Source organism: Peromyscus maniculatus, chromosome 4 (genome assembly GCF_049852395.1).
Source record: "Peromyscus maniculatus bairdii isolate BWxNUB_F1_BW_parent chromosome 4, HU_Pman_BW_mat_3.1, whole genome shotgun sequence".
Taxonomy (NCBI): domain Eukaryota; kingdom Metazoa; phylum Chordata; class Mammalia; order Rodentia; family Cricetidae; genus Peromyscus; species Peromyscus maniculatus.
In genome coordinates, this window is record NC_134855.1 from 141,570,388 (window position 1) to 141,595,803 (window position 25,416).

The following is a 25,416-nucleotide window of genomic DNA, read 5'->3' on the forward strand; positions in this document are numbered from 1 at the left end:
ATGGCAGCTGCCTGAAGGAGCAGGTGGAGAGTGTCCACCTCAAAGCCAAAGGCCATGTATTATAGAGTTTTCCCCATGTTTATTTCCTCACATGCTGCCAGGCGTGGCGAGGCACTCGGGAGGATTCTGAGTTGTAGGCCAACCTGGACTACATAGAAAGATTCTGTCTCAAATAAATCTGAAATTTGCACCTCCTTCTAGGAAGATGAACTTGCAAAGAATAGTCCCGTGTGGAATTGCAATCTAAAGGAGGTCCCTGTGCAGCTGAGCAGGGTCCGGGAACTATGCCCTCTGCCGATGTGTCATGGAGGACTCTTTGACTGTTTTTCTTACTCTGAAACAGCAGAAAGCTGAAGGGATTGTCGTTTTATTTATTTTTTGGTTTTTAACCCTCATTTATTTACTGTGTGTGTGTGTGTGTGTGTGTGTGTGTGTGTGTGTGTGTGTGTGTGCGCGTGCGCATGTGAGCACCACAGCACATGTGTGGAGGCCAAAGGCAGCTTGAGGGAGGCGGCTGTCTTCCCTCCCTCACGTGGGTCCTGCCAGAGCAGGCCTGAGGCTTGGCAGAGGCCTGGCAGCGGCACCCTCACCTGCTGAGTCCTCTGGAAGGTCTCCATTGTGTTTCTAACAGATTAAGATGGCCAAGTGTGTGGAGCCTTTTCACATCCTGGCTAAATTTTGTTGTTCGTGTTCCGTCCTTAATACCTCTGTGAAGTGGATCATTCATTAACCATTCAAAACAAGCCGCTGATTTAAAAAGGAGAACCCACATTTAAGAATCTTGGCAAGCGCCTGCCAGGCTAATTTGGTTTGCATTAAGAAAATTAAAAGAATAAACAGACTTGGAAGTGAGTGACACTGACTCAGTCTCTCTCTTTTGCCCTCCTAGAGCCTGGGTTCCAATCAATAATTGCTACCTCATGTCTAAAGAAATCCCCTTTTCTGTGAAAAAGACGAAAAGTATCTTCAACAGCGCCATGCAAGAGATGGAAGTTTACGTGGAGAACATACGGAGGAAGTTTGGGGTCTTTAACTACTCCCCGTTCAGGACGCCCTACACCCCCAATAGCCAGTACCAAATGCTGCTTGACCCCAGCAACCCCAGCGCTGGCACTGCCAAGACAGACAAGCAGGAGAAGGTGAAGCTCAATTTTGACATGACGGCGTCCCCCAAGATCCTTCTGAGCAAGCCCCTTCTGAGCGGGGGTGCGGGCCGCAGGATCTCCCTATCCGACATGCCACGCTCCCCGACCAGTACGAACTCCTCTGTGCACACGGGCTCCGACGTGGAGCAGGACCCCGAGAAGAAGGCCCCATCCAGCCACTTCAGCGCCAGCGAGGAGTCCATGGACTTCCTTGATAAGAGCACAGGTCAGCCCCAGTTGGGAGAGTGGGTTAGGAGGCTGCTTGGTGCCTTCTGGTTCCTTGGGTGCCACACCCCTGGGTACAAGCCATCAGGCCATCACAGCCATCGTGGGGGGCACTATGATGGACTAGGTAAAAGAGTAACCAGATCCCAGACAGGAGGCAAGTATTCCCAAAGGCCTTTCCTAGAAAGGGGTGGGGATGGGCAGGAACCCCGCAGGGCTCAAGGCCAATGTCTCTCAGCCGTTCACAGCAGTGTTCCTGGGCTTTTATCTCATTACGTTGTACTTGGAGGCTTCGTTTCCGATGCATTCATGTTAAGGTTAGCTCAGATGTTAAGAGAAACAAGGTGGAAACCAGTCTCCCTGCCCAGTTATTGTTCCGCCCTCAAGAGTGCATTTCCGGATGACGCTGGTCTCCAATCCCAGGCTTCCCACTCAGAGCCCATGTGGCTTTGGGCAGCATATTTGATGTCTTCATGCCTCATCCCCACCTTTACCATGACAACCCTCACTGGCTGCGTGTAGGCTCTCTTGAGGACAGAATGAGTCAGGACCCACAACAGGACAGGAGCAGTACCCGGAACAGTGTTGGTCATGGAATTATTTTTTCCTGGTGATTTCTAATCTGCTGTCTGCGTGCATCCGAGAACAGGTACAATGTAGGGGTGACTCACGTAGAATCTCTTCTTCACGAAATTGAACCACATATTTGAGATCTGTGAATATTACTATCTTTCTGAGATGGTGCAGCCTGGTCTTGGACTCATCCTCCTGCCTCCGTCTTCCAAGTGCTGGGATCATAAGGGTGCCCTACCACCGCTGCCTTTTACAAGCTGGCTTGAAGTTAGTGCACAGTAAAGTGAAGCGTGTTCATGTGAAAGCTCCCTTTGCCCTCCTGTTTTATGGAAATATAAGAATGCCTGGCGTGTTTAATTTAGTGTCTGCCTTCCCTTGGGTGGTATACGTGACATAAAGCTTGGTGGCGAAATTCCTGTTCGTTGAGATTTTTTTTTTTAAGGTGAGAGCTTAGACTCAAAGTCCCTATCCTAAAAAATACACAATCCTCTCACCCTGTTATGCTTGAGACACTTGCTATCCTGTCAGGTGATCATATAAAATAAAACAAAGCAGGGCGTGTGGCAGCACATGCTGTGTGGTAGCCCCATACTCTGGGAGGTAGAGGCAGGGGGATCAGGAGTTTGAGGGCAGCCTTGACTACATGAGAGTCCGTCTCAAAAATACTAAAAACAAAACAGAAACCCTGAAAAAGAAGAAGAAGGGGTGACATTCAGAATTGTTTTGCTCTTACAAATTGCATCCCTTCCTGTGTAGGGCCCACAGCAGACATTTTGGGGGTAGGTTCTGTGTTTTGGTTGTGGCTGCAGCTATGGACATTGGTAGCTGAGTTTCAATAAAACTTTATTGGTGTTGGGTGGTGAACACTGAAGCCTGAATTCCTGTAAGTAAGTGTATGCTTTAAGAACTGTTGAATTGGGAGCTGGGCGGTGGTGGCGCACGCCTTTAATCCCAGCACTCGGGAGGCAGAGCCAGGCGGATCTCTGTGAGTTCAAGGCTAGCCTGGGCTACAGAGTGAGTTCCAGGAAAGGCGCAAAGCTACACAGAGAAACCCTGTCTCGAAAAACCAAAAAAAAAAAAAAAAAAAAAAACTATTGAATTGGGCTGGAGAGATGGCTCCATGGTTAAGAGTACTGGTTGCTCTTGGTGAGGAGCTGGGTTCAGTCTCCCCCCTCCCACACACCCCGCACCCACATGGCAGCTCACAGCCATCTGTAACTCCAGTTCTAGGGCTCTGATGTTCCCTTTGGAGCTTCTTGGGCACCAGGCATGCATGCGGTGCACAGATATAAATCCTGGCAAAACACTCATATATAGGGAAAAAAGAACTATTGAGTTTTCTGTGCCCACCCCCCAGTGTTAAATACCCTCTTAAATAGCTGGCCACACAGGGACAGGGAGTAGACTGGGCCCATAGGCCCAAGTTGGTCAGCCCTCACTAGAGACTAAGGATCGGGAGGAACTTTGTCAGCCCTTCATGTCAAGGTGGCAAACCGCCCAGCCAGGCCGTGAAGCAGGCCTCCTCACGCCTGCTGCCCCCTCCTGCCCTCTGCTGTTATGACAGAGGGAGAGGCTGGCGGAGGGAGAGGAGGATGTACGCATTCATTTAGACGCCCCACAGTTAGGGACAGTTGAGATCAAGCTGGGCTCCATCCAGAGTGCCAGACAAGTTTATCGTGGTATAAAGTAGAAAAACCATGTAAGTAGCTATCCGAATCCTGGGTGTCCACCGTGCTGTGATGGAGCGTGTGTTAAGTATGAGAATTTAGATCCTTGTCTTTTGTTTTCCTTTTTGTGACAGGGTCTCACTATGTAGACTCTGCATGCCTCTTTTTTCCTAGTGTTGATATTAAAGGTGTGTGTGTGTGTGTGTGTGTGTGTGTGTGTGTGTGTGTGTGCGCATGTGGGTCGGCATGCTTGTTTCATGGGAAGGTCAGGGGCAGCTTGCAGGGGTCAGGTCTTTGCTTCTGCTGTTAGGGATCGAACTCAGGTCGTCAGGCTCGGTGGCAAGTGCCTTTGCCTCCTGCACCATCTCACTGGCCTCAACACCGTTTTTTTTCTTTGGGAGACTAAGCGTCTTATCCTGTGTTTGTTACCCCTAGAAGCAGATAAAGATTTCTAAGCAGTCCTCTGCTCAGCAGGGAGTCTGTAGCTGCCACAGCCCTGGATCCCCTGCCTCAATCCAAGTGGTCTCTACCCCCATGCCACCCCCGTATATGGGCCACTTGGGCATTCCTCAGTGTTTGCCCGCTATTACCAAAAGACCCCATGAAAATGTTAATGTGTGCTACAACGGTACCGTCCTGAGCCCGCAATCCCCTCCCAATAATGGTGCTTTGGTCCTCTCGGCATTCCACGGTGGGGTTGCTGTCAGGGAGAAGGGAAGGTGTTCTCATGAACTCTGTTTTATTGTGAAATCAATAGTTGTCATAAAATAGTTGTCCATGACAAATACTTAAGTCACTCCTACCCCTCCCTCCTATGGCCAGCTCTCCTGAGGAGTTACACGACATGCTATTAAGTTCAACTTCAGGCCTTCAGTCCTGAAGGGAACCGAGTGTGATTGACAGACGATAGGGGCCGTGGTTCATCCTGACCCACTCTGTACTTCTGTTCACGTGCACCGGTGTGTAATGCCTCCCCAGATGGCATTCACACTTGGAATATTTGTGTGTGTATGCGTGCGCGTGTGCGTGTGTGTGTGTGCATGCGCGCATGGGTGTCCACTACAGCGCTTGGGTGGAGGTCAGAGGACATCTTGCTAGAGTCATTTTTACCACGACGACGAAGGCCCCAGGAGGAGCTCAGGTCATCAGGCTTGGGGCAAACACCTTTACCGTCTGGGCTATCTTGCTGGCCCAGATGTTGGCCCTTCTGGGTGGAGGTGCATGCTAGCTTTGCTGCTTTGTGTTTTGTGTTAAGGAAGGGCTACTCAGGTCCATGAGTAGCGTGTGACCTGAAGGTCCCCAAACCCTGAACTAGAGCAGCATGGGCATCTTCTCAGCTGGCTCTTGGTGCATACGTGGATGCAGTATGGCCAGACAGATAGCTGCTACAGCAGAAGCCTCAAATATATGTATTTTTAATGCTGACTATCCAGCCTTTAAGTGCTGGTTCATTTCGTGTGCATGCTTGTGCATTCTCTCGCTTGCTTCTTTTGTGATACACACCACGGCAAGTGTGCACAGAAATATATATATACAAAACTAGAAAGCAATGGCTTTTCCTATGATTTTCTTCTCAAGCAGAGTGGCATCCTCTGGGCCGTCTGCAGCTTCACCATGCTTTGCATTTACGTGGTTTTTTTTTCTTTTTTTGAAACAGGGTCAGGATCTCACTCTGTTGCCCTGATTGGCTTGGAACTTGCTGTATAGACCAGGCTGGCTTTAAAAACATTAAAGATTTATTTTTTTTCTTTTTGTTTGTCTGGGTATTTTGCCTGCATGTGTGTCTGTCTGTCTTCCTCCACCATGTGCTCCATGTGTTCAGTTCCACCCAGGAACTGAAGGGAACTCTAATGCTAAGGCTTGGTGGCAAGCACCTTTATTCACTGAGCCGTGTAGCTGGCCCCCATTTTTTCTTTTTAAACATAGTGTAGCTGTGGTGCCTTTGCTGGTTTCTGTCGCTTTGAGTTCCTGTTTCCCTTCTTGCTCAGGCCTCCTCATCACATCCATGAAGGGCCAAGCAGAGCCCTGTTAGACATGCTTATTTGCTTAGAACACAGCTAGAGAAGCCTGGGTCTTCAATGCTCAGGGGCAGTACAGTCCCTGGATATTTTTTAGCTGTCATAAGTGGCAGTGAATGAATTATTTAAAGCATCCTTGTAGTAGCAATTTTGTTGGTAATGCATGCTTTAAAATGCCTCACTTGAGGCTGGCAAGATGTCTCAATAAAGTGATTGTCTTGTGAGCATGGGGACCTGATTTGATGCCTGGGACCCAGGTAAGAATGCCGGGCCTGGTGATACATGCATGCTTGTAATCCCAGTGCTGGTCAGGAGACAGGGGTGGGTCCCTCAGCCTCCCACCAGCCAGCTTAGCCTGCTTTAGGGGAGTTCTAGGCTAATGAGATGCCCTGTCTCAAACAAACAAGCAAGCAAACTCTGGACAGCACCTAAGGCACAATAAAAAAACTACTCTGGCCACCACACACTTGTACACAAAATGTGCACACATGTGTCCTGCCCCACAAGCATGCTTATCCATGTACACACGGCCCATTTCTTTATGTGACGAGCACTCTGACTTCTGTTCCAATGCTGTGGAAGTAATGGTGATTTCCCCAGCAACAGTCCTCAGGGAAAGGAAGGCTGCCAGCCTGGTTACTAGGCCAGGCAGTTTGCTAATCCCTGTGGTAAAATGGATTTCATATTCATAAAACTTCACTCTCACATAATTTTTAATGCTTGTTGAGTACTGGCCAAGTGACAGTGGACATCATCTGACTGTTACTCCAGTCCTATCTCCAGAGGCCGGAAAGGTTTCCACATTTGCTCCATAGGTTTCTCAACTCAGGAGCGACATTTGAGACCAGATGCTAAATCTTTCTTTCTTATTTATGTTTAAGGTTTATCTTTAAAAAAATTTTATGCATGGGAATATCTTGCTTGTGTGTATGTAGGTACGGAAGTGCACCATATGCATGCATTGCCCATGGAAGCCAGTAGAGGGTGTCGCAGAATTGGAGTTACAGATAGAGGTGTGGATTAGTGCTTGCCTGCGTAGGCCAGAAGAGAGTTGGATCCCCTGGAACTAGAATCAAAAATGGCTGTGATCACCATGTGGGTGATGGTAATGGAACCTGGGTCTTGACCGCTGAACCACTTCTTAGCTCCCAGATGATAATTCTTCACAGTGGGGATTTCCCTGTCCCTTGCAGGATGTTGAGTGGCACCTGGGTTCTGCAACTACGTACCAGTAGCAACCCGTGTCCCTAGTCATGGCCGGGGATGACTGATTGAGGACCACTGGTTTCCATGGAGAAACCGAAGTCTAGGAAGGAAATAGGAAGTCAACACCAAGAGCAAGGGCTGATGCCACACCTCCTGGATGCCGGTGCCCTAGACGTGATTGGCTGGTTAGATTCAGTCTTCACTATAACCTGATGGGTGTGGGTACTTTTCTCATCCCTGTGTCAGGATGTCCCTGTTCCTCTCTCCAAGGGAGCTGCAGATACAGGCACCTTGCCTAAAGTCACATAGCTAATCAGCAGGAGCTGGGATTTGAACCCTAAATGCCCACCTCTGATTGAGTCCAGGTCTCCCTAGTTTTGAGTCTTCCCCATGCTCTTTGCAGGGCTGGAGAGGTTGCTTGGTGGTCAGGAGTGCATCCTGTACTTGCTGAGGGTGCGAGTTTGAGTCCCAACCCTCGTCCACCTTCAGTTCTGAGTGACCCGACTCCTTATGGGCTCAGGGGACACCTGGACTCACGTGTACACACACACCCCCGCCCCGCCCCCAGGCAGATGTGCAGAATTGGAGTCATACCTACCCAGCCAAGTGTGGGAGTTTTCTTCTTCCTCAGATGTGGTCTCACTGTGCAAGGCTGGGTGGCTTTGAACTTCTGCTCTTCCTGCATCTGCCTCCTCACTGCTGGGGTTACAGAAACACCACACTCAGCCTACATTTTCCTAGTCTCTGGTGGTGTCTGGCTTCCTACCATCTTAGGCCATTCACGTCTTCCTGTGGGGACCAGATCAACACAGTGTCTCACCTCAATGATGAGTTTACTGTCTTTTCAGGGCCCAGGAGCCATGTTGGGTGGTCCCGAAAATATGTGAAGTGATGTGTGAGGATAACAGGTCCAGAATGGGCGGGTCCTTAGGCAGCTCTTAGCCCCTTTATAGATCATTTGGCCTTTGCCCTGCTTGTTTGGCCAGTGAAGGTAAATCGTCTTAAAATTTAAGAGCCTCATATACGAGGCTCATGCTCTGACTTCCTGTTGGAGTTTGAACCTCACCAAGGAAGATAATTTGCCAACACCTCCCTTCTTCCCTGCATCTGGTACCCAGCTTGCTTTCGTACAGCCTGAGAACCCTTGAGCCAGGAGCTGGAACTCCTCAGGGGCTGGCCAGAGGCACATGCAGCCTGTGCCAGCAGCCCCACGGCCTCCCTTGCCTCTGGCAAGCCTGGTCCTTACCTGTGGTCTCGGTGTGGGAGGGGTTTGCTTTGCCCGTGAATGGGCCAAGGCAATTTCAGTGGCCGCTCAGCCATTTGTCTTAGAGCTTTGTGTTGGATAGGCTGCCTGGCCCGGCCGCCCTCTTATTTGGTGACAGCCCTTTGCTGAGTTCATGGCCATTCTCCCTCCTGGATCCCGTTCAGGACACTGAGATGCCCTTGGAGAACACCCCGTGCCCTTTCTCCTGTCCTCAAGCCCGAACCTGTGAGGTTTGCTGGTTTCCTGATTTGTAGAGCCGGCTTCTAACTGTGACATGCTTTTCCAGCTTCCCCGGCCTCCACAAAGACGGGCCAAGCAGGGAGTCTGTCTGGCAGTCCGAAGCCTTTCTCTCCACAAGCACCGACCCCCATCATGACGAAGACAGACAAGACCTCCACCACCGGGAGCATCCTGAACCTCAACCTGGGTCAGTGGCGTTTTCAGAAGTGTGTGTGTGCGTGTTTGGTGGCAATGACTGCTTCTGCACGTCCTTTTGTGAGTGGCTCTGGCCATTGAAGATCTAAGAGCTTTGGTGGATGGAGGTGAGGGGTGCGCCAGAGGAAGGAGCAGGGTGAAGGCTTGTTTTCCTGAGGCTTGTTGGCATGCAAAGGTGTTTTCTCACAAATTATCCTGGGCCTGTCCTTGCATGTGATCCACATAAACCAGTTTCCTCCAGTGTGACTGAAGCAAGTTTCACGAGTCTTGCCATTTCTGGATGGGTATTCGGATAGTTTCTTAAATTCCCCTATTTACTGTGAGCAACTGTGCTTGCCCAGTGCCTGTGGAGGCCAGAAGCCACCAGATCCTCTGAAACCAGAGCTACAGATGCCCGTAAGTCACCATGTCAGTGCTGGGAACTGAACCAGGATCTGTTAATACAGCTAGTGCTCTAAACTCCTGAGCCATCTCTCTGTGTAGTTTTGGTGCCTGTCCTGGATCTCACTCTGTAGACTAGGCTGGCCTTGAATTCACAGAGATCCACCTGGCTCTGCCTCCTGAGTGCTGGGATTAAAAGTATGCGCCACCACTGCCCGGCACTCCTTGTTTTTTTTTAAATGTTAATTTTCATCTCCTGATTTTCTGCCTTTTATACCCACAGGCTTTCGATTGGCTATTTTTTCTTTGCACTGTGAGAGGTCAGACCTAGGTAGAGAGAGTGTGTATGGTGAGAGGGTATACCCACATAGTTTTTCTAGCTTGCAGCTAATTTTCTATGCAGCCTAGGGTGGCGTGCATGCATCCCAGGGGAGCAAGGGGCAAAAGGTGAGATTCCTGGGGTCTGTAAGGTTGACTGACATGGCCCTGTAGTTCCCATTTCACTGAGTAATTGAATGCTGCCACCTTGTGGTCGGAGGCTGGAGGTGCAGCGAAGTATCCAGTGCTTATGAGGCCCTTGGCACAGCGAATGACCTAGCTGCACTGGGTCCAGAGATTGAGAGCTGGGGTTAGAGTGTTCAGAAGGAGCAAGGGCCCTGGGCCACGGGAGCAGGTAGGGGTCAGTAAAAGGAAGAGCAGGGGGCAGGAGGGCACAAAGGGCAAGCATCTCCTGGGGTTTGTGATGCCCTGGAGACCTTGGGACGCAACGTTTCCCTGGGGGAGCCCACCTGTGAGGCATTGGGTGAGTTCATGGTACCATCCAGGCCCATGCCACCTGCAGTGCTGTTGTAGATGGTGGCATAAAGACCTGGAGAGGTGGTTTGGGGTTCCCAGGGTGACAGGCCTGGGGGCCCCCGGGGCAGTCCCCTTCCGTCCACATCACCTACGTGCACCCTGGCTGGAGTTGGACAGACAAGGTCCTTACTAGGATTCCACCCAGAACCGCCAGCCGGTCCCTCACTTGATCCAGAAGGGAGCCAGTTGCCATCTTGGGGACATTTGTTTTAGAAAATGTGGTTTCTTTTCTCGGGGCCGCCTCCCACCTTCACGCTCTGAACAGAAGCACTGAGCAGAGCATTCTCACGGTGACATTTCCTCTTTGCCAATCAAGCCTGGCAAGAACAGTTCCTTCTGTAAACCAGGCCCCCCCACTCCCCCCCCCCGCATCCTCGTGACACCGTGGGCCTTTGAAGTGTGGCTTGATGGGTGGGTGCAGCCGTGGGTGGGTCGAAGGTGGCTCTGGAGAAGCCATGATTTCTGTCCTGTCTTCCCTCATAACTCCTTCTGGGGTACATGTCTCAGCTCAGCCTGTGGGGGTGAGAACACTGGGTACGTGGATGGGTTCCTGTGATGGAATTTTTATCTCACAGAGAGATGCTCTGCTGGGGACCCAGGAGAGCACTGTGTGTGGGTGGGAAGGCTGAAGGGCAGAGGGGAATGCTGGGTGACTCGGCATTAGTTGTCTGCCCATGTGACACGTGATTCAGAGTCCTGGAGGCTGATGGTGAGATTATTGTCCAACAAAGCAGGGTTCTATTTAAAACAGCACACAGAGAAAGCCAAATTAGAGAAATGCGAGGCAGACCAGCAATTGCCTGGGTTTGACTCCATATTTGGAGTGGATTATTTTATTTCTCTGTCTCTTCCCTTTCCTTTTTGAGGCAGGGTCTCGCTATGTAGACTTGGCTGGCCTCGAACTCTGCCTGCCTCTGTCTCTTGAATGCCGGGATTAATGGCATCTCTCTCTCTGTCTTCTCTTTCTCTCTTTCTTCCCTCTCTCATGCATTTTTTCGTGCCTGTGTGGAGGCCAAAGGACAGCTTTGAGAGTTCTTTCACCGTTCAGGTTCCAGGGCCGGAACGCCGATTGTTAGGTTGGGTGGCGGGTGCCTTTCACTGTTGAGCTCTCTCGCTGGGTCTGTTTTTTTGAGGCAGGTTGTCATAGCTCAGCCTGACCTGGAACTCACTGTATACCCAAGGCAGGCCTTGAACCTGCTTCTAGACTCCTGCGTGTTCTTGTCTCTGAGGGAATTAGCAGCGCAGCAGGTTGGCACTCTTGAAATGCCGTGTGTGTCCTTGTCCTCTGGTGCTGCTGCTGACAGCCTTGGGAAGGAAGGACATTGTAGTTCTGCTGGCACCCCTCCTGTTCCCTGTCCCCTAGGTGACACTGTCACCCGCTGTTTGTGTCCTGTATGTGTCTATACCTTTGGTTCTGAGTTTTATTCCTGGCAATGCCTGGTCCCTAGGATGTGGGTACCCCTGGCTGGGGCTGGGGCTGGGGTTTTTACTCACCCTGAGCCGGTACACCCCACCACTGTGACACATGAGCCCCATGTCATGAGTAACAATGCGGAGCAGCTCAGGCATGCCTGTATCCCGTTCCCATGCCATCGCTTCCTCCCTCACCACGGCTCCCTGCCTGTACCCCCGGTTTCCTTCTCTTAGAAAGGTTGTCTGTTGATGCTAACCTAGGAGTCTGCGCCTGCTGGGTTAGCATTCATGTTTACCCTAACCCCATTTGTGGGGAATCTGGAGCCTCCGTCCTTACTTGTGGACACTAGGTTGTTGTCCGGTGATGTGGAAAATGAAGACGTTTCTGCCCGCGTGGGAGGGCAAACCACGGAAATGCAGGGAGGGCCAGAGGCCTGGTGGCCTTGACGTTCGGAGACAGTTGCCAGATTGCACTGTGAAGTTGCTTGGCTTCGTGCTCTCTTGCAGAAATGGAGGAGTGTGCCTTTCTGTCTTGAGCGTGGCTATTTTTCCTCCCCGGTTTCCATTTATAGCTGGGGCTGTCTTTATGTCAGCTAAAATGTTCAAAACGCTGGCAGCAGGCGGGGAGCTGAGCTGGAGTCGCTCCCGGCGGAGAAGGGCAGGGGTAGATGTCCCTGAGATAAGAGACTGCTTGTGACGCTTTCTCCCCACAGAGGAGTGGAGAGTCCAAATCTAGCCGGCGCTCCAGGACAGATTATGTTTGGCTTAAGTCCCCAGAAGTCTGTTCTTAGACCTGATCCCAGCCCTCATGCATTGAGATGAATAAAAATAGTTTGGATAAACAGAATAATAGGTTGTTGGCCAGAGAAGCCTAATTTTGTAAAATGGGGGATGACTTTGGATTATAGTATTACAGAGTTTAGTCTTTGAGACATGGGCATACACAGTAGCCCAGGCTGCCCTGTTTGCTATGTAGGTCAGGCTGGTCTTGAACTCATGGCAATCAATCCACGTGCTTCAGGGTAAAGTTAAGGAGAATGTCTACTCACAGACATGTGTGTTATTTACATGTCAGGCCAGCTCTGTCTCCTTGCCTGTGACATAGGCTCACAGCACTTAAGGCAAACTGGGTTTCCTTTACTCACAGAGAGGCTAGGTCTGGTATTTGGGTCCCACCTTCAGCGGCCCGAGTGCCCGGCCCTCCTCCAAGCCACCTGAGGCAGTGCTTCAGATGCTTGGGGACAAAGGTGGCTGTAGGGATGGGTTTTCACTTTGTTCTCTGGTCCACTCCCCATCCCCGAAAGCCCCCAAGCATGCCCGTGTGTGCTCATGGGAACGCGTGCAGAGGAGGCCATAGAGATGGATGCTAGGGCCAGAAAGCAAGGGGGGACCTGCGGGTGGGACTTGCTCCTTCCAGATCCTTCCAGACTATTCCGGCTCATCCTGGATGCACACGTGAACAGGTGTGCACACGTAGACCATCGGGGCCGCTTGTCTTTCTTACAAAGGTGGCGTCTCCACTTGCTGTGAACATTCCTTCCCTCCCCTCAGGAAGGGAAGTGCATGTGTGTGTGTCTGTGGTCTCTTGTGTTTGGGGGCATCCTCTCCCAGTGGGGCCGACACAGGGGCTGGGGCTGTTTGGCGCCTCTGTCTGTGTGTGGGTTGGCAGGGGCTTCGGGGAACTGTTTTGGTGTTAGAGAATGCTGTGCCCTGGGAAAGGCGTATGGCTCAGGGCAGAACCAGGGAGGTGAATGCCTTGACCGCTCTTCCCGTCCAGCTCTCAGGTCACTTCTGGATGACCTCTGTAATAGCAGTGGGGACCCTGCGCTACCCTGTGGTAGCATGGAGGAGGGAATGTAGATACAGTGGGAGCTGGCTCAGAAGGGGCGTCTCTGTCACTGAGGATCCTGACCCACGTTTGGAATCAGCTGGAGGGCATGTTGTGGGGAGCAGGCCACCTGAATGACAGTTAGCTCCACCCGCAGATCTCCCCTCCATTCTGGACCTCCACGGCCGCCTTCCTTTCCTCCTCTCCTCTTCCGTAGTGTTGGGCACTGAGGAGAGGAGGAAACAATTCAAACAGTGAACTCACCGGCCCTTAGAAATCTGGTCTAGCTGGTCGTACAGCCAGCCCTTGGCAGAGGTAGCCAGGGCACTTGAGAGCTGAGTGTCAGGCCGAGGAACTTGGGTTCTTACTTGAGAAGACCTTTGGGCCCAGGTCAGTACCACAGGCGTCATCCTCTGCCTCTCCCCGCCTGCCCTGGGTGCTAGCAACCGAGCTAGAAAGGACACGTCCCCTAATTCCTGTCTTTGTTGTTCAAGCCTCAGCCAGGCTGGCCTGGAAATGAAAGACCCAGGGATCCGTGCTCAGGGTGGCCTCTGGGGGTGCCATGCCTCTTGCTAGAGGGCAGCTGTCTCCCTCCATACCCTGATTCCCTATTGTCTGGGGTTGGATAGATTATTAGCGGCTTTCTCAATGCAGCTGAGCTCCACAAATGTTATCTCCAGCTGGGATAGGCATTTTCTATACAATTGTTCTGTGGGGAAGTAAGCCGGCCACGTGTTTCCTGTTACCCTGGTCTCCGGGCAGCTGGATAGTCTGTCGTGGTTGGATGATTGAACACGTGCTTAACATCCTGCTCACCTGAGTGGTGGGTGGTGTCTGCTGGCCCCCCTCATGCCTGTTCTGACGAGGATGTGGTGGTGTCTTCCAGATCGAAGCAAAGCCGAGATGGACCTGAAGGAGCTGAGCGAGTCGGTCCAGCAGCAGGCGGCCCCCGTCCCTCTCATCTCTCCCAAGCGGCAGATTCGAAGCCGGTTCCAGCTCAACCTGGACAAGACCATTGAGAGTTGCAAAGCACAGCTAGGTGTGTGCCCTGACTGCCTGCGCCCTGGGGACCGCGCTGGAGATGCACCTGGAGAAGAGGGCGTGGCTGGCTGCGATCTCTCCCTCCGGCTGCCCGGCTAGTTAGAACGCGCTGCATCTCTACTCCGGAATTATTTCCAGAAGGGCCTTTTGAATTTAGCGGAGGGTATTCTCCGGCTGAGGTAGCCTGAGAACTTCAGGTGCAAATGTAAAAGTACCAGTGTTCCAACCTTGCCTGGCTTCTCTCCAAACCCAATGATGTCACAGCATTGTTCTTGAATGGGTCTTACACGGCCCAAACCTCCCCTGCAGGTGTAGCCAGCTACCCACCCCACCACCCCCTTCTGGAAGTCTCTCTCTGATTGCTTTTCTGTTGGCTGGCCTCCTTTACTTCTTTCTTGGCCCAAGGAAAGAGGGGACCTTGGGTGGTGGGCCCTAGCCTCTGTGGAAGCCTCTAAATAGTGAGCATCTTACAGGGATTTGCCTTCTCCATGGAAGCTGGTTTTTATCCACATGGCATATGTTCTGGAATACTGGCTAGGTACTAAATTAATCCAGGGAGCCTGAGGAAGAAGTGATGGATGGTAGGGACCCCAGGAGCAAGGGTCATCCTGAGGTGAGGTCTTTAGTGTCAGTGGGTGCCCTGGATCCTTAAGTGAGGAGGGAGTTGTAATTAGGGTTTTCTGGGGATGACTGAGGATATCGTCAAGTTCTAGGCTTTTTAGGCTCAAAGCTCTGACTCTGAGAGTCTTGGCCACTGTCTTCCACGGGTCAATTAAGAAATGGGTAATAATGAAACATTACTGTGGCTGCATCGGGAAGAGGAAGAAATAAAGGGGTCCTGATAGGAGGTTTGCATACCTAAGCAATTCTGATCAAGATACGGTCTTGGTCGTCAGTGACCCATCTCTGTCTCCGCTCTTGTGAGATGCGCTGACATGTTGTCAGAACAGTGTGAAATCTCTCTCCCACAGACAAGTGCCTCTGGTTGGTACCAGGCACCGGCCTTCCCTTCATGAGTTGCTGGGGAAATGACAGTTTCCCGGGGACCACTGTTTCAATAGTGACGTGGCACAAGGGTCCCTGTTAAGGAGTCTCCTGCCAGCACCATGGCTCTCCTTGTTAGGGTCCCTGCCCCATTTGGACACTGAGTGACAGGGGCTGAGGTCAGCCATTTTGGTGTCTCTTGCAGCCCTTCCATAATGCTCTATTATTGCGAGTAAGAATTTTCCTACTTCATTTACCAGCCCCCTCCTGGACCCATTACGCTCTGCTGAGCCCTGTGTCTGTATTATTCTGGGAGTCGTATAATAATCCTCAGCTCCATTTTAACAGAAGAAAACTCTGAGGCTTAAGAGCGGGTCATTTGCTCAAGATCCCACAGATAACAGCTTCTGTCCCCTGTGCCCGATGCTTGCCCAAAGTGGCACATGCCTCTGACTGCACTATCATTCCAGACCTCGTATTTGTGTGGTTGTTAGACCCTGGGGGAGGCAGCTACCATTCCCCAGCGATTCTGCTGACCTGTGTCTTGGCTCTGCACGGCTCTTGCCCTTCCTGAGATTCTCTTTGATGTGTCCAGATCATGGCAGAGACCAGGCCATTGCCCCGGAGTGAAGGTGGTATGGAGAGTTAGTTGGGTTTTCATTCTGTTGGGTTTCTTTGTTATGATTTACCTGCTGCCTGAGCTGGGAGCGTACATCACGTGTGTGGGATGCCTGCTGTCTTGTGTCCGTTGATGGACAAACGCGGGTGTGGTTCCCTCTTGCCCCGTTTGTGAGTGGAAGGCCGTGGCATTCACCTGAGCACTTGGGGTTCTGCAGCAGCACCCGGAGCCAGCTGGAAGGCTGGGCACAGGCTGGGCACAGGTTGTCTGGAGACCTGCCTCCACCTACGGGTGCAGCAGATTCCGCCTTTGCCGGTCTGCTGCGTGATGCTGCCAGAGCAGCATCCCACGGAGGCCGATGCGGAGATTCTTTACTTGTAACTTGGGTAGAGAATTCTCATTTTTTTTAAAAAAAGGTGAAAAGGTAAGCCAGTGCTGCCCAGATGGGAAGTGTGAGGGTAGATGCACATAGGGCTGAGCAGTGGCCGCCATGCCAAGGCTCTGGCCTTCTAGAGCCCTAGACACAGGCAGAAAGAAGCCTGTTCACAGTTGGGAGGGGTGTTGAGTCCGGAGCCCAGGCTTCTTGTTGGGTTCCCAGTGGATTTTGTTGGTGCGTAGACACTTGGCTCCTCTGGGCCCTTGTTTTAATGGCCCCCTCCCATCTCCGCATCAGTCAGCGTAGCAGACTTAACTTAAACCTGGCAGTCCGTAGGTCCTCCCTGCTTTCTCTGAACCTGGATCACCCCCAAGTCCTCTTCCTTGCTGTCCCCACCACGATGATGATGATGATGATGATGATGATGATGATGGTGTTGAAATAGGAGCGTGTTTCCCTCCCGTCTTGCTCGCACGGCTAAGTCGTGTTTCCTTTTTGCTCTTAGGCATAAATGAGATCTCAGAGGATGTTTACACAGCCGTGGAGCACAGCGATTCGGAGGATTCCGAAAAGTCGGAGAGCAGCGACAGTGAGTATGTCAGCGATGAGGAACAGAAGCCCAAGAATGAGCCGGAGGACCCCGAAGACAAAGAGGGGAGTCGGGTGGACAAAGAGGCCCCCGCCGCTAAAAAAAAGCCCAAGCCCGCAAACCCGGTGGAGGTGAAAGAGGAGGCGGAAAGCAACTCCCCGGCCGCCGAGAAGGTAGAGCCTGCCCCCGCCAAGGGCAAGGCCAGCCCCGAGCCCGAGAAGGACTCAGCAGAGAAAGCCAAGCCGTCGCCTCACCCTACAAAGGACAAACTGAAGGGAAAAGATGAGACGGATTCTCCCACAGTGCATTTGGGCTTGGACTCTGATTCGGAGAGTGAACTTGTCATAGACTTAGGAGAAGATCCTTCTGGGCGGGAGGGTCGCAAAAACAAGAAGGAGCCCAAGGTGCCATCACCTAAGCAGGATGGTAAGTCGCATATACAGCCTGCAGCTTTGGACAGTTGTTTGGTCACACTCAGGACCTTGTGTGTGGTAGGCAAGTGCTCTACCACTGAGCTATATTATACACTTTGAGTGTGTGTGGTTGTGAAGCCCAGTGTGACAGGGAGGGTCTCAGTCCCCAGCTGGTACACCTGGAGAAATGATCTGCACGTGGGCCTGAGTGATCTCAACACAGAGAAAGTAAGTCCCACAGTCATTCCAGCCACTTCTTGTGAAGTTTGTTTCAGCCTTAGGTCTGCTTGCTTAAGGTTTTGCATAGTTCAGTTTGGCCTTTGAATTCTATGGCCAAGGATGATCTTGAGCTTGACCTTGACTTTGGATCCTCCGGCCTCCACCTTCCATGTGACAGGATTACAGGCATTTACCATTACAGGATTTATGGGTGCTGGTGTTTGAACCCATGGCCTTATAACCAGGCAGGCACTCTCCCACTCAGCTCTGTGTCCCTCCAGCTAGCTGCTTTTTAACGTTCAGACAGTTGGGTGGGGCTCAGGGGTCAAGGGCTCCCTCAGTAGAAAGATCTAGATTCGGTTTCTTCTCTTCATGCCCTGCATGGGTAGATGTATCTTCTTACTAGGAGAGGAATTCATTAGGGGTTGTGGTACTAGGGTGGCCCAAGACTTCTTGGAGCATTGAAAACGGAAGAGTCCCCAGTCAACACACTGGGCATGAATGTACCCAGACGCTGGAATTCTCTGTGATTCTTTGTCCCTTGTAGTGAAGTGCTCTAGGTGCAACTCTGGCCTTTAGCCACTAGATGGCAGCAACACTCGCCCATCAAACATGTCTTTTCCCTAGTGGGCAAAACCTTCAGGCCTGAGGACCCCACCTGTATCTTCAGGCTTGTTGATGTTGGGATGAGCAGCGTAGGCCGGCACCCTCTGCAGTGGCCATTCTGGCCACCTCCCCAGAAGGGGCTGAGTAAGAGCCAGTTTCTGACTGAGCAGGTGGGTGGCCAGAGGATTCCCAACAGCATCATCCAGCTAGGACCCAGGAATGACATCACTTAAGTATATGTGAAAGGGTGGCCGTCAAGCTGGGTATACTTGGTGAGGGACAGCTAGGTGTCAGTTTGGCTTGACTTCTGACAGGAGCCAATTTCTCATCATAACCCGGGGGGGAGGAATGAATCTGTGCCCCCCAGTCTTCTAGCCTGGGGGTGTAGAGCAAGTCCTAGCTGTCTTGCTGTGCCTTGAGAACCTTTTCTCTGTGGGGTACCCAGCTGGGCAGTCTGGAACCTCGGCTCTTACTAGAGACAGATTTCTGTGACCAAGGAGAAGGGAATGAGATACCTGTGGTGGGGAGGGGTGAGGTGGAGAGGGCAGAGCTGTTGCTTAGGCCTGTTGAAGGCCTCAGAAGTCTGTCTGGGGTGGAGAGGAAGTGGAGAGCATACCTTTTACTGCTCAGTAGGTGAAACTTTTCCTCCATATGAGGACTGTGACACTTAGAATCTCCCATTCCCTCTGAAACAGGCTTTGTATGTGTGTGTGCATGCACGTGCATGTGTGTGAATGTGTGCTCGCAAGTGTGTGTGTGTGTGTGTGTATGTGCGCTCGCATGAATGCATGTTCTTACATATGTATATGTGTGGTCAAAGGACAACTCATGCCATTATTCATGGTGGCAATTTTCTTAACCTACTGGGTCACCTTGCCAGCCTCTGAAGCACATCTTTTGATTGACTTGCCTTCTGCCTTGGCGTTGGGGAAAAGTTTTATATACAAATATGTACTAAGGCAGCTATGGTGATGCAAAGTTTTAATCCCAGCACTTGGAGGTAGAGGCAGGAGATTTAAGGAGTTCAAGGCCACCCTCGGCTACATCAGACCCTGTCTCAAACAAAACACGCTATCCCAACTTTGGGGGAGTCATGAACAAGAGTTTCCTTTTGGTTGTGAGCTTCCTAGCAGTGAAAGCAAGAAGGAAAGCTTAGTTCCCTAACAGAGTTCATGCTTTTAAAAAATCAGAAGCCGTCTAGCAGAGCTATTCCTGGTTTTGGTGTCTGAAGGAAACTTCTGTAGACCCAGAAAACCCTTATTGGATGGTAGAAGGTTGAGTTAAAGATGGTTCTAGAACACAACACAATCAGAGCCGCTTTCCAAGGCTTGAGTCAAACTTACTTTTATAAACCGGAGTGCCCGCGATGGATGGATGGATGGATGGATGGATGGACGGATGGATGGGCGGACGGACGGACGGACGGGCGGGCGGGCGGGCGGGCGGGCGGACGGAGGATCCTCTTTCTGAGAGGCGGCACTGCTAACGTGTCTACAGCCATGTTCCCTTTGGTCTGTCCTGAAGTGAAGGAAGGCTTTGTGGCTATGGCCACTCTTCAGCCCAGAATTCAGTGCTAAATGAAGATGCAGACATAGCCTTTGCACTCAGGGAACTTCCTGACTACCCATCGCTGTGGGCATTTCCATCCTCAAAGGGCTGTTAGTTAGTTCTTAGAAATGCAAAACTCTGACCTCTGTCTTATTAATTTAATGGGACTTGTAGGCAATTTGCGTTTCTTTACAATGATTAGTTATATATTCTGGATTCTGTAGGACAAATGAATTTCCCAGAGCTTTGCAAATACCCCACCCCAAACACCGGAATTCTCCCCATTGAAGAAATTTCTGGAATTTGTCCCATTGAAGAAATTTCCCCCACACCCTTGGTAATCCCAGCCCCTAGCCTGAGGAAACGCTGCCAGCAGACTTTTCTTTCTCTGCTACTGTTTTCCTTTGGGGAAAGATCACCTCCAAGTCGATGCACCTCAGAAAACCAGTCAGGAGAGAGGAACTGACCTTTTTGAGCCCCTAAAAGTGGCCAGGCTAGCTAGTCAGCAGTGATAATGACATACATATGTCACTGACCGGAACCCGAGTCCCCCAGCCATTTCTGCAGGTTAGAGCCCTTGCTGGACACCACAGCTGTCTTGCTGGTGGAATGGCCGATTTAGAGCTGCTTCTGAACCTCGGACAGCCGAGCTGTGTCTAGTGTCTGTCAGGCCAGCCAAGAGGACCAGCCCGCTCTGCCTCCCTGCACTTTCCTCACCAGCCTCACTGAATGCTGGTCTCCAGAGGAGCTGGGTGCTCACTAGACAGGAAACTGTCACCTCAGAGGGGCAGCAGCTCTTCTCTTCCGTGACATCCTGTAACCGAAAGCTTGCTCAGAATCCTGTCTGGAATAACCTATGTGTTTTTCGGGTGATCTGAATCTAAAAGGGCAATGCCAAGGAGTGTGGTCCATGATGGCAAAGCCCCCTTGTACCCGTGTTTGGTGTGTGTTTTCTGAGCACCTGTGTGGGGTATAGTACAAGCTGTCATCACCCCCTTGGTTAGTGTCCCCACCCAGCCCTTAGCATAATGCTTTTTTTTCCTGGAGCCGAGGACCGAACCCAGGGCCTTGCCCTTGCTAGGCAAGCGCTCTACCACTGAGCTAAATCCCCAACCCCGGCATAATGCTTTTAAGACAACTTTAAAAAAAAATTAAGGCTGGGCGGTGGTGGCACACACCTTTAATCCCAGCACCGAGAAGGCAGAGCCAGGAGGATCGAGGCCAGCCTGGTCTACAGAGCGAGATCCAGGCACCACAACTACGCAGAGAAATCCTGTCTCGAAAAACAAACAAACAAACAAAAAAGACTTAAACTATTACATGATAGGAAGTCTGGTATTGTGTGCTAGCCATGAAGGGCCCTGGCAGAAACACCTAGAATGCAAGCTGAAGTTGGGCTGTTTGAAGGGCACGAAGTCCAGGTTGAGTGTGTTGGGGGAAGGTTCTCAGGCCTGGGGCTGAATTCCTTTGTTAATGTCTAGGCAGCCCCTCCCAGAGACTTCGGTACACCCTTGACAATCAGAGCGGGGCTATCTAGTCTTGGAGTCCACACCCTGTTGGCTTTGTAGCCCAAGGGTTTCTCCCCTCTCTGTAGGGCTGCTCCTGGACTGGTCCCCATCATCCCCAGCTGTGCCACCGGTTATGGCTGCTCCACAGGGGGTGGATCTTGCCCTCTTTGCTTCTAGAAGTCTTGCCATGGTGTGAGGTGGGGTGTGAGCTTGCTCTCAGTAAGGCATAACTCAGCTGTGGCAGAGGCTGTGCTTGTCCTTGGGCCTCCAGGCCATTCTGAATTCTTTGAGCGGTCCGCCTCCGCTGGGTTTGACCCAGAACTGGCCAGTGGTCTGAAGTCTCTGCTCATGAGTCCAACCCAGCTTCTGCTTGTTTCCACGCCGGTCTGGCTGTAGCTATAGGTAAACCGCCACCGTCTACCGTGGCTGGCAACCAGTCTCCCCCAGAGACGCCGGTGCTCACCCGCTCAGCCACCCAAGCTCCCGCGACTGGGGTCACCGTGGCCGCCACCACCAGCACGATGTCTACCGTCACGGTCACAGCACCGGCCACTGCCGCCGCCGCCGCCGCCGCCACAGGAAGCCCGGTGAAGAAGCAGAGGCTGCTGTTACCGAAGGAGACTGCTCCAGCCGTGCAGCGGGTCGTGTGGAACTCATCAAGTAAGTTTCAAACGTCCTCCCAAAAGTGGCACATGCAGAAGATACAGCGTCAGCAGCAGCAGCAGCAACAGCAGCAGCAGCAGCAGCAACAGCAGCAGCAGCAGCAGCCTCACTCTTCCCAGGGGACAAGATATCAGACCAGACAGGCCGTGAAAGGTACCTGCCCTTCTGTTCTCTGTGGCGCCCATGCCCTTTTTGCCACATCGACAGGAGATAAAGCCACCCCTGTTTAATTTTTCCCCCCATTCCTGTGTGTGTCATGGTCATTGCGGGCCTTACCCATCCCATGTGGTGTTATTTTTTTAAAAAACTGGCTTGCTGTTTACTATTCACTTGAATTTTTTGTTTTAAGATTTTTTTTTTCATTTTATAAATGATACACAAGTCCCCTCCTTACAGAAGGGACAGAGTATGTTTGTAGAACTTTGAATGTTAAATGTGGGCCCATTCACTGTCCATGTCCATGTTCACCCTTCTGTGACAATTATGAGTAATTGTTGTGAAAAGCCTTCCCCAGTGCATGCATATACATATGTTTTTATACCATATACTATTATACCATAAAAATATTACTTTTTTCTTTTTCTTTTTTTTTTCTTTTTTACACAAAAATGGTACCATTCTTGATTTTTTTTTTTTTTTTCCTCCCACCCATCAGCATGTTTTAGAGGTCTGTCTGTGTCTTATTCTTTTGGACTGCTGCATAGTGTTTCCTAATTTGTTTAAAACATTCCCCTGCTAGGGGACGTTAGAGTGCTTTCAGTTTTTCCCCTCCTGTTAGCATGCTGCGATGAGTAGATCTTTGTGTAATACGCCTTGTGAGCATGAGGGAAAGTTTATGGAGTATGAGGAGTGGCAGGTGACGATGATTCCTTTAAAAACTAGTGCTCCGTCCCATGTGGAAGATGAGGCAGCCACATTGTCACCGGGCGGTGTAGCTACACGATCAACTCTGCCCTCGCTGCTGGAGGCCTGTCCCTGACCTACAGCTGATGGGCTCAGCCCAAGTGTGGGTCTGGACGACATCAGTGTACCCAGATTGGGGAGCGGTAATCTGGGCCTGGTTCCTTGGGGGAAAGGCCCTTCCTCCACATCCACCCTTCCCCCAGTGCTCCCTCCATCAGAGCTCGCCCCGGTGAGGAAACTCCATAGAGCTGGTGTGAGGCCCGTCCCAGGGACACCTGCAGGGAGGGGGCCTGAAGAACTGGACAGGTCAAGAATGAGCGGGGTTGATGCTCAGCGCAGAAGGTAGTGGAGCCGGGCTGAGATTAGGACTACCTCCTGTTGGATTCTGTCTCCATAGAGCTGTCCCTGTGGGTGGGGTAGGTGGGTATAGCATCCGGACCTGGTGGCAGTAGAGTCCTCAGCTTTCAGATAGCGAGTCCTGTGTGAGGCTGGTAAAGTTTAGTTCAACTGGTAAGGGCTGGTTTTAATTGGTAATGCACTGCTATACCGTAAAGTCTCTGGGACTGATTCAAGCAGCATTACTCACCACAGGCCAGACTTTGACCAGTGAAGCCCTCCTGCACTCCCCCGCCCTTCATTAAAATGGCTAAGCATTGGTTTTAATCACTCATAGCATACTGCATTTCTAGCCACAGTGGCAAGGACTGACTTTAATGAGCCGTGATACTGTTTTGCCACCAATTAAAGTGGTAGGTGTTGATTTTAATGAGTACTGTGCTGTTGGACTTTTGAAGTTGTTGGGTCACGGGTCCAGTTCAGTCTTAGAATGCTTGCCCAGCATGCATAAGGCCCTGGGTTCAGTTCCCAGTACTGTAAAACTCCAAAAATGTCAAGGACTGAGATTTTAGTGAGTGGTGGACTATTGTCCCTTTCAGTGAAAGTGGTCGGAAGTGCTTTTAATTAGTAGAACATCGGTACTACGCCACCTGGGAAAGGAGCCTAGTGCGACTTGTACAGGGGTTGCTGGTGTTTCTAAAAGTAGAAGGGGATGGCTGAGAGAAAGGAAAATTAAACATTGGAATGGGAGCCAAAGGGCCTGTGTGTGACGCTGTCTAGTTTTGCTGATGAACGGTCACGCTCTTCTCATAGAGGTGAGGAGACGGTGGCCCACATCTTCAGATGTGGGCTGTGTCCACCTGTAAGCGTTTTTTACTAACCTGGCTCTTCAAGGCTGGATCAAGTCACCTAAACTGTATCACCTTGAACTCTTAGAGATGTTGGCATTTGCCCCAGTCTGGGCAGTCCAGGGTTAGGGTCTGCTGGAGAAGAGTTCAGAGGAGCCTGGCTCCAGCGTGGCCCAGGTGAGACACTGTCGCTCAGAGCTCGGAAGCTGGCTCTGGTTACGTGAAGAGTTCCCTTTCTGCGCCCAGCTGCGTGCTGGGCCGCGCTTCCTCACATGGCTAGGGTGACCGGACCCCTTTGCTTCCTCAGCCGTGCAGCAGAAGGAGGTCACGCAGAGCCCGTCCACCTCCACCATCACGCTGGTGACCAGCACTCAGCCGGCAGCCCTGGTCAGCAGTTCTGGCTCGGCAAGCACCCTGGCGTCCGCTATCAGTGCCGACCTCCCCATCGCCACCGCCTCCGCCGACGTGGCCGCCGACATTGCCAAGTACACCAGCAAAGTGAGTGGGTGGTGCCGTGGCTGTGGTGGGAGTCTTGGGGCCGCGACCTGGTGGTGTGTTAAAAGGCGGAGTTGCTGACTTTCAAGAGGGTCTCTACGGCCAGTCTTGCATTTGGGTCTCGAGTTAGTTCATCTAGTTCTGACTTTTTTCATGTGTTATCAGTGGTCAAAAGTGGGTTTGGAAGATCCCGCCCACGCACTCTACTCTCGCGTTGTATTCCCAGCATTGTACTTTTTATTTTGAGGCAGGGTCTTCATCTCTAGTCTAGGCTGGCTTTGAAGGACTCTTAAGCACCTGGGATTGTAAGTGTGCCATCATGTCCCCGCCCACCTTTGGTTGGTTCTTGATTTCTCCTGGGGAGGTGTGGACAATGTCTGTTGACGCCACAAAAGGCACCGAGAGCAGACCAGAGAAACGGTCCTTGCTTGGTGGACCCGTGAGTTTGTAAGGTGTAGGAGGAGCAGGAGTGATTCGGGCCGCTAGCTGCATCATTCACAAATGTCAGGCATGAAGAAGTCGCCCCCTGGACCTGGGTGCGCACCTGGCAGGCAGGGAAGCTGTGGAAGTTTCTCGCCAGTTACTATTTATACCACTTCGGGCCGGTGAATTCTGTAGCTTTCAGAAGGCCGGTGAGTGTGTGTCCTCTCCTCCCTGGAAGCACAGTTCCAATAATCCGGAAACACGTTCCTGTTGCGGCAGTGGCCCAGTCTTAACTGGAGGAGGGCTGGGTTTAAGGTGCCTATGATTCGGCACAGCGTGTCACCGGATCTCCAGCTGCTCAGTCAAGACAGATGTGACAGTCCTGGAGAGAGTCACTGTCCTGTGAGCAGCCTGCAGAGAAGGAATGCTGGACCAAAGTGAGAGACCTCACTGTGATACCAGCAAGCTGAGATGCCAGGAACCAAGCAGGCCGGGGAGCTCCGGGGTCCCCCATAAGTCACCCACTCTCTAGACACAGTCCCTGCTGGTGGCGCGGCTGGCAGGATTGCCCACTGTGTGTGAACTTGGCCCAGTCTCCTTTTCTCTTCATTGGCCAAGGCTTGTATGACCATGTTGAAGGGATAAAACGCACACTTCTCCTTGGCATCCTGGGACCTCTGCAGTGGCCTGCAGGTGTCAGTAGATAGTGATCGTGACCCTTGGGCTCCAGCTACACTGGTGGCTGGCTGTCAGCTCACCCTAAGGACGGGAATGACGCCTGGGTGGTGGTACTCGGTCCGTCACTGCCAACCTGGTGCATGCTAGCCAGGTGCCT

At 51.7% G+C, this 25,416-nt stretch overlaps 1 protein-coding gene across 25 annotated transcripts in view; it reads left to right on the forward strand.

The window, feature by feature from the left end:
* Window positions 1–25,416, forward strand: part of Zmynd8 (zinc finger MYND-type containing 8) — a 102,126-nt gene that overhangs the window by 58,549 nt on the left and 18,161 nt on the right. For 14 of the 25 annotated variants that reach the window (XM_042276822.2, XM_042276825.2, XM_016009395.3 and 11 more), the window contains 6 exons: window positions 890–1,371; window positions 8,385–8,525; window positions 13,897–14,049; window positions 16,536–17,045; window positions 21,310–21,729; window positions 23,971–24,161. In XM_042276822.2, coding sequence (XP_042132756.2) covers window positions 890–1,371; window positions 8,385–8,525; window positions 13,897–14,049; window positions 16,536–17,045; window positions 21,310–21,729; window positions 23,971–24,161 — 1,897 coding nt within the window. The remainder of the gene's footprint in view (window positions 1–889; window positions 1,372–8,384; window positions 8,526–13,896; window positions 14,050–16,535; window positions 17,046–21,309; window positions 21,730–23,970; window positions 24,162–25,416) is intronic. The other 11 variants (XM_016009398.3, XM_016009399.3, XM_042276826.2 and 8 more) reach the window with 1 other exon arrangement.